The sequence below is a fragment of the Salminus brasiliensis genome, chromosome 1 (assembly GCF_030463535.1).
Source record: "Salminus brasiliensis chromosome 1, fSalBra1.hap2, whole genome shotgun sequence".
In the NCBI taxonomy this organism is placed as follows: domain Eukaryota; kingdom Metazoa; phylum Chordata; class Actinopteri; order Characiformes; family Bryconidae; genus Salminus; species Salminus brasiliensis.
In genome coordinates, this window is record NC_132878.1 from 25,817,425 (window position 1) to 25,824,924 (window position 7,500).

At 40.9% G+C, this 7,500-nt stretch overlaps 1 protein-coding gene across 1 annotated transcript in view; it reads right to left on the reverse strand.

The window, feature by feature from the left end:
* Positions 1 to 3,260, reverse strand: part of dlb (deltaB) — a 7,209-nt gene extending 3,949 nt beyond the window's left edge. Inside the window, exons 1-5 of the mRNA XM_072674985.1 lie at positions 3,210 to 3,260; positions 2,462 to 2,701; positions 1,944 to 2,010; positions 1,418 to 1,675; positions 1 to 198 (exon numbers count right to left, since the gene is read on the reverse strand). The exon at positions 1 to 198 is cut by the window's left edge and continues 164 nt beyond it. Of these exons, the coding sequence (XP_072531086.1) occupies positions 1 to 198; positions 1,418 to 1,675; positions 1,944 to 2,010; positions 2,462 to 2,701; positions 3,210 to 3,260 (814 nt within the window). The remainder of the gene's footprint in view (positions 199 to 1,417; positions 1,676 to 1,943; positions 2,011 to 2,461; positions 2,702 to 3,209) is intronic.
* Positions 3,261 to 7,500: the final 4,240 nt, after the last annotated feature.

Below are 7,500 nucleotides of genomic sequence, written 5' to 3' on the forward strand. Positions count from 1 at the left end.
TCAGGTCCTGGTTGCAGAAGAGTCCACCCCAGCCCTCCTTGCACACACACTGCCATGGCTGCGTGCAGGTGCCATGGAGACAGCCTGGGTGCCTCACACACTCACTGCAGGAAGGGCCCTGCCAGCCCAGACGACACTTACACTCCCCAGGAGACTCACAGTAACCGTGGCGATCGCTGCAGTCGGCTGAGCAGATGGCTGTAGAAGGAGAGAGGCAGAGGGGTTATAGAGACACACACACAAACTAGGGGGGATAAGTATCTATACATAATAATATCACCCACATATATTATGTATCTGTAAATACCTATATGCAATAATATTATAACCACATGTACTACATATGATACGTATATATATATATATATATATATATATATATATATATATATATACACACAAACACATATGCAAACATTATATATACATATATAAATGTCTATGTGATGTGTGTGTGTGTGTGTGTGTGTAAATTTGTACACTTTACAAAGTAGTTGCTGGTAGAAAATCAGTGCATACTGAACCTTAAAATTATACAAAAACGAACACACTCTCCCTCACAAATACACACACACACACACACACACACACACGCCACGCCCCTAGTGTATAAGAGCAGATGAATGGGAGTGTTAAGTGCTGAGACCGGCAGCTGGTGAGCTGACAGGCTTTTGTGTCTGTGATCACACACACACACACACACACACACACACACACACGCCAAACGAGTCTCCAGCATGTGTTCAGTGAGTCCTATGCTCTGCTCCTATTGTTTAGGTGAACAAAAGAACTCAACGAGCTTCCTGCACACACACACACACACTCAAATTTTACCCCACACCCTCATCTTTACATACACACTAGATGAAATACACACACATACACACAGACTCAATTCCAAAGCTGATGTTTAAGGTAGATAAGATTCAGAGCTGCGGTTCAGATTTCAACACACTCATATACACATACATGCTCTCAGTCACTGACAAGAAAGTCATTCACTCACAGAAACACACACTCACAAAGACAGGACCAGACACAAGATCCTTTGCAGACTATGCAGACTTGGCCATCTGACACACACAGAGACAGACACACACACATACACACATTTAAACACAAATACACAGAATCTCTAAAATACCAGTACAAGTCAGCCAAATTGGCCCTCACAGGTCCATGCACAGGTCAAAAGAGTCTTCAGGCAATATCTATGCTGCATACACGTGAAAACGTGTTCAATGATAGTGCTATATTTTGTATACATACACTGTATGTATTTCTATTACCAATCACATTACAAAGTTAGCCCTACTTCCTGTCTTTTGGCCTGCAGTGCAGGTCCTGTTACAGTTCAGGGACCTTTAGACTCATTTCTCTGTCCAGTGCTGAAGTAGAGTAGCAGGTGTTTACTCACGGTCAGAACAGTAGTCCCCCTGCCAGCCCTCTAGACACTCTTTGTTCCCATTTTCGTCGCAGGTGTAGTGGCCCAGTGTGTCGTCCCGAGGCCGGCAGTAGTCAGAGCACGCATCTCCATAATAAAACTCATCGCAGAAAACGTGGTAGGAGTAGCGCAGTTCACTCTGTTCTCCAAAATGGACGTCCTGGGACCAGTCCTCACCGATGGCCAAACGCCGGCGTGTCGCCAAACGACTTATCAGGTTATTCTGGTTCTCTGTAAAAGATACACACACTTTTAAAACCACGGTGATGCATAATGTTTGGGTACACAGTGACCCCTAAGGACCATTTTAGTGGATTTCAGTTTTTTAGGGAACAGGTATTATTGTATCGTGAATGAGAACCTTCAAGCCTTTAAACTCCTAGAAACATGTACCTGAGCCAGAACGTTTAAGAGTGAATATGAGTTACTGGGTCAGAACCCCAAACACAGAATAAGTCCTTGCTGTAAAGAGCACTGTGGAGAAAATGAGATTGCCCACCTGTGTGGTCAGGATGCTCCTTGGGCGACTCTGCATTCCATGCTTCAATGATCAGAGAAAATGTTCCCTGAAATGAGAAGTGCATTACACAAAAGATGAATGGGTGGAACTGAATAAAACATATAGACTACAACTATAAAGCTAATCAATTATGCCAAGTGTTTTAGATTTTTCTATGAAAGGTTCCTGATAGATCAGGCTTATAACTGACTCTCTCACTCACTCATGTTTAGCAGGCTGATGATTCTCCATAAGGGGTTGCTATTATTATTCAGAGTGGTGCTTCACATCAATGACACTGTGTGCCCTTGCTTTCTATTAATTTATGATTTCACTGCTTGTTTTTGTCCGACTGTAATGCAGACTGTGATTGGTTAGAACCTATAAGAAGCTATATATGGGAGTTTGAATTTGGAATTTGTTTATTAACGTGCCAGGTGAACATTTTCATCTGTGTTTTGTCGTATTGATGAGATTTCGGTACTGAAATGAAATTTGAGGTGGGTGAGTCATCATACCGGCCACTTGAAGTGAAAAGGCACACGGATGGCGGCACTATTGGCGATGGCGCTGTGTTCAGCCCTCATCACGCCTGTCTGTCCTGTCCCAAAGGTGCATGGAGGATCGGCGGAAATGACATCTTCAGAGTGCTTTAGGCAAATGCGGAAGAAGATGTTGCAGTCACGAGGCCGCCTGCAGAAGCGACGCGTCGTGCTAAACGCATGAACCTTAAGCTCAAACACGCCTGAGGACGCCACCTAATGATAAGACAGAGCATTGCACATGTGAGAAGAGACATAAAATGGCTAAAGAAAACATTAGAAATAAATAAATAAATAAAAAGGTAAAAGTACAATTCATAATATAATATTTTAGCACAACAGTATTATTATGTAATCATTATCTAATACATTTCTGCAGTACAATGTATCACTGATTCTTAAAATGAACTTTGACAATAGTACAGTTTGTGTATGCATAAATGACACAAGACATAGGAATACAACATGTACTTTTTTACAGTATATATATACTATATTAATATTATTAGTATTACTATATACATATACCAATATTTTATAGTATCTAATGAAGCAAATTTATTAAGCTTATTTTACAATACAATGTAAACCAATATGACATTTTCAGACACTTTAATAAGTTGATGTGTTGTATCTAGTTACTAAAACACCAATAACTGCAGCGCAGACGTCCTATCCCTTTTCTAAAAATCTGAATAGAAGCAAGCATCCCTGTTGAACTGACCAGATGCAGTAGCCAGAGAGGCAGGAGGCAACACAGAGCTACATTAGCCATATCTCCTCAGGTCCTGAGCCAAAACAACGTCATCCGATGTGTAATCCCACAGTTCCACTGAAAGCTCCTTTAAAACATCCGTGTAGCTCCAACTGAGGTAGTCAGTATCCAAACGTCCAGCCCCCTCTGTGCTCTGATGTCCTCTTCACGTTGCTCTTGCTTCTTTAGTCTTGAGCCAGAACTGAATGGGGCAGGTTTATATACCCCCACTGCCCAGCCCCCTGCTATGATGTCACAATCAGGGTGCAAAGGAGGGGCGAGAGGAGAGGGCACATGCAGTGATGAGCGCAAGTACTGACATAAGGAAAGGAAATGTAAGCAAATGCTAACATTACCCAGCTTTGATTAACATTGTCTGTTTTGATATACAATAATCTTATACTTTAGCCTCATATTCAGCTTAAGGACTGACACTGAAACTCCACAGTACCAAATGGCCGGGCACTGACCGCTTTCCTACATGATCTCAATACTTTCTTCTCACTGTATGCAATGGTGGATGTGTTTGAAGGATCTCTTTTTATTATTATTTAGTGAATAAACCCAAGCAATGACTTGATCTGCAAACAAGACAATGTGAAACCCTCACTGTTCACCAAAGGATGAGTGGGTGTACGGTGTAAGGAAGCTCAGGTGATGTCACAGCAATTGAGAGCTTGTGGGCCTGGGTTGGGAAACGTGTAGAAAAGTAAAACCCGACCACTGTGAGAGGTATGTATGTGGAAAATGGACAAATGCTTGGGAGGCTGTTCATCTAGACCATTTTAAGAGAATATTCAGTAAATATAAGAGAGTGTGGTGGCCATCGAGGACAGAGGACATACACAACACTGACATACACTTTTCATGTGTGTTTTTTGTGTTGTCATTAGATTTTGTGGTGTGTATCAGTGATTATTACAAAATAAGTGCAATACACATATTTTGAGCCACTATTTGGCTGCCAGTACCTAAAAACCTACTGACAAACTAACAATATCACCAACTAACTAACTAGCATGCACTATTAAAAGTAGATCCAGTTTAGTAGTACAGCTTTGCATGTTCAGGCTACTGCCCAGTCCAACAAAGGTCAATTAAAATGAGCCTTTTTTCAGTTCTTTTTCTTATTTTGTTTTAATTAGCATCACTGCTAAATGCTAATTGTGGCTAGGAGTATAATGACCTGCCTGTGCCAGTGAGCTATTTGTTCTCTGAAGTTGAAGTCTAAAGTCTTCCTCTGTTCTCTAACCGGAAGAAGAAATGCTGAAAGAAAGAAAGAAAGAAAGAAAGAAGAGAGATGGGGGTGGGTAAGTGTGAGGTAAGTGGCTCCACCCACTATCCCATTCAATTTGGCTGGAGTAATTACCCCGGCGCGTGCTTCGGCCTCATCTGCTCTTTGTGTGTGTGTATGTGTGTGTGTGTGTGTGCAGGGTAGTCTTTTGTGGTGTGGCTTTTCGGGGGGTGGTGAAGCACAGACTGTGTTGGGGGTTGGTAGAGGGGTGGATCGTGTGTGTGCTTTTGTCAGGGTCCACGCGCACAGCTGTATGATAATAGGCAGCACATGGTCAACTATTGTCCGCCTCCTGAACGCCCGGCCCATACAGCATCTGTTCCTGCGACTGGACGCTCCCCTATTAACGACACACATGCGCACACATACACACACACGCACATGCACATGTAATTACCACAGCATATTTGATTTCAGCACAACTGCTAGGACATGCTTTACTGATGACTCGTCAAACACTGGCCTGAAATGACATACTGTTGTATGGTAATATCTGTATGACTGATCATTATCATTATTATTTTTATCCTTAGATGAAAGTTTAAAAGTCTGAGCTGCAGAGCCCATAGAAAACCAGATAAATACACCGTCACTAATGTTTCAACATTTTTACAATATCAAAAACTTAACTTAAAACTATGGGCCTACGTAGCAGGAAGAAAGAATTAGACCAATGTTGTCCCAATCACACTCTGCCTCAGTGCTAAGAACACATACACTACTCAAATGTCAGAAATTTAACATACACAACTGGTCAGCCCAAGAGAAAGAAGTGCCTAGTGCAGTATGTGATGGAAAGACTCCACGTTAGTGAATAATTTACTCTCTAAAACACAGACTTCTTACAGCTTCTTAAAGCAGGCTGAAGATTTGGGTTTGAGCCAGTTAAATGCAGAAAAATAAGTGTGTGTGTGTGTGTGTGTATGTGTGCTAGAGATGGTTCTTATCCTGAGTTGGCCTCCGTGCTGTATTGTCATTATAATGAGTGAAGCGTGCCTCTATGATCTCTTTAATACTGCTCTAAAAACATAAACACCAGAATCAGCACACGCACCCCCCCACACACACACATTTACCATTTCTAATAATTATTCTACATATAATACTTCTTCATTATTTTTATCATGTACATTAACATTAATAAAAACAATAAAAATAACTAACTATTTCTGTAATTATTGTGTATTTTTTCTGTATAATTATTATTATTGCTTTTGTAGTTAAGTGTTACATGTAGTTGTTAATACAAAAATAACAAAACACAGTATAAGCCTGTCATGAACAAACTTTAAGGGAAGTGCTATTACTACTATTACTACTATTTATTATTATTATTATTAGTAGTAGTAGTAGTAGTAGTAGTAATGTTATTTGTTAGTAGTGGTATTTGCACAAAAGTAATGATATATCACAATATACCCCCCCCCACAGTAACATAACAACAACAACAATAATAATATTAATAATAATAATAATAATAATAATAATAACAATAACTTAAGTGTTTGAGCATATATTATGTTCATTCTTATTATTGTCATGATTGGAGACCCTGTTGTGAGGTGAATTTGACCACCCATACAGGATGCTGTGTGTGTGCTGGGTCAATTTCTTGGGTGCGTTTCCTCTGCCACTGTACTGGGTGTCTAGCATTTAGTCTGTTTGTGTGTAGATGTGTGTGTGTGTGTGAGCAGCAGATGGGTAGTGACTGTGATTTCTGGCCTGTAGGGGGTGGAGGTCCCTTGAGGGGTGACACAAGCGTGGCAAGAGCATGGGAAAGCGAGGGGACAGAGGAACCTACCCTACACACACACATACACACATATGGATGACTTTACATTTCTATACACTCATTTGCATACCAGCACCTACAGAGAGAAGAGCAGAGGTAATTACAGCAGCATAAAATCACCCTCCAATGAAATTGTTATTAGTTTAGTGAAACAATGACTCAAGTGGAAGGAGAAAGAAGGTAAAGAAGACTGAGGTCTAACCACTTACTGAGTGCTGGGAGATGTGAGCAACAGTATAGCAGGCTAGGGGGTATTCCAGAAAGCAGGCTTTCTTAGTTAGCCAGATTATGTAAACCTAAAATCAAAACCCAAAGTTTGTTCAATAGAAATGTGCCTCAGCTCTTCCCCAATTAGACAGGCAAGTTGGACAGGTTATCCGGCTAAACGGAGAAAGCCTGCTTTCTGAAGTACTCCCAAGAGCTAAAAACAACCCAACAGAATAAAACTAAACCCTGAAGAAGAATTAGGAACTAAAATTTAGACTAGACTAAAATGGAACTAAGAAGATGTAGATTCATGTTCTTATAAATGAACTCCAGCAGAATTCAGAAGCATTATCATACTGTAGTTTTGTGAACTAGTGCTATAGTACTAGAGTCAAGTCTAGAAATGTTTTTCTATTGTATTGGACTTTATAGTAATAGCCCTCAGACCTGCCTTGGTCTCAACTTGTTCTGGTCTTGATAGTATTTGTAGTTAGACTTGCCTTGGTCTCAATTTAGTCTTGGTCTCGATAGTATTTGTATTTGGACTTGCCATCATCTCAACTTGTCTTGATCTTTATAGTATTTTAAAATCCTGAGTGAAGTAAAAACAAGCACTTTATTGGGGTTCAGAAGCGTAAATTCAGTAAATGAAACTAGTTCCTACACATCACTGGAAAAACACACACATTACACAACATGCATTACACACAACAACAAAATCACACATGATCTCTGTCAACAGGCAGACAGAGTGCACACACTCCTCTGCTTCCTCGATAGATGTGACCTCACACACTCATAGGGATTCTATTTCCATTTTTCTTCCCAATCACACACACACACACACGTCATGGCATCTGTCTGGCCTGCAGATCAGCTCCCTCAGGATATGGATCCCCCCACCCCACCCCCCCCCCCCACACACACACACAGAAATGCACACACACTCCATCTGCCTGCCTCAGAAC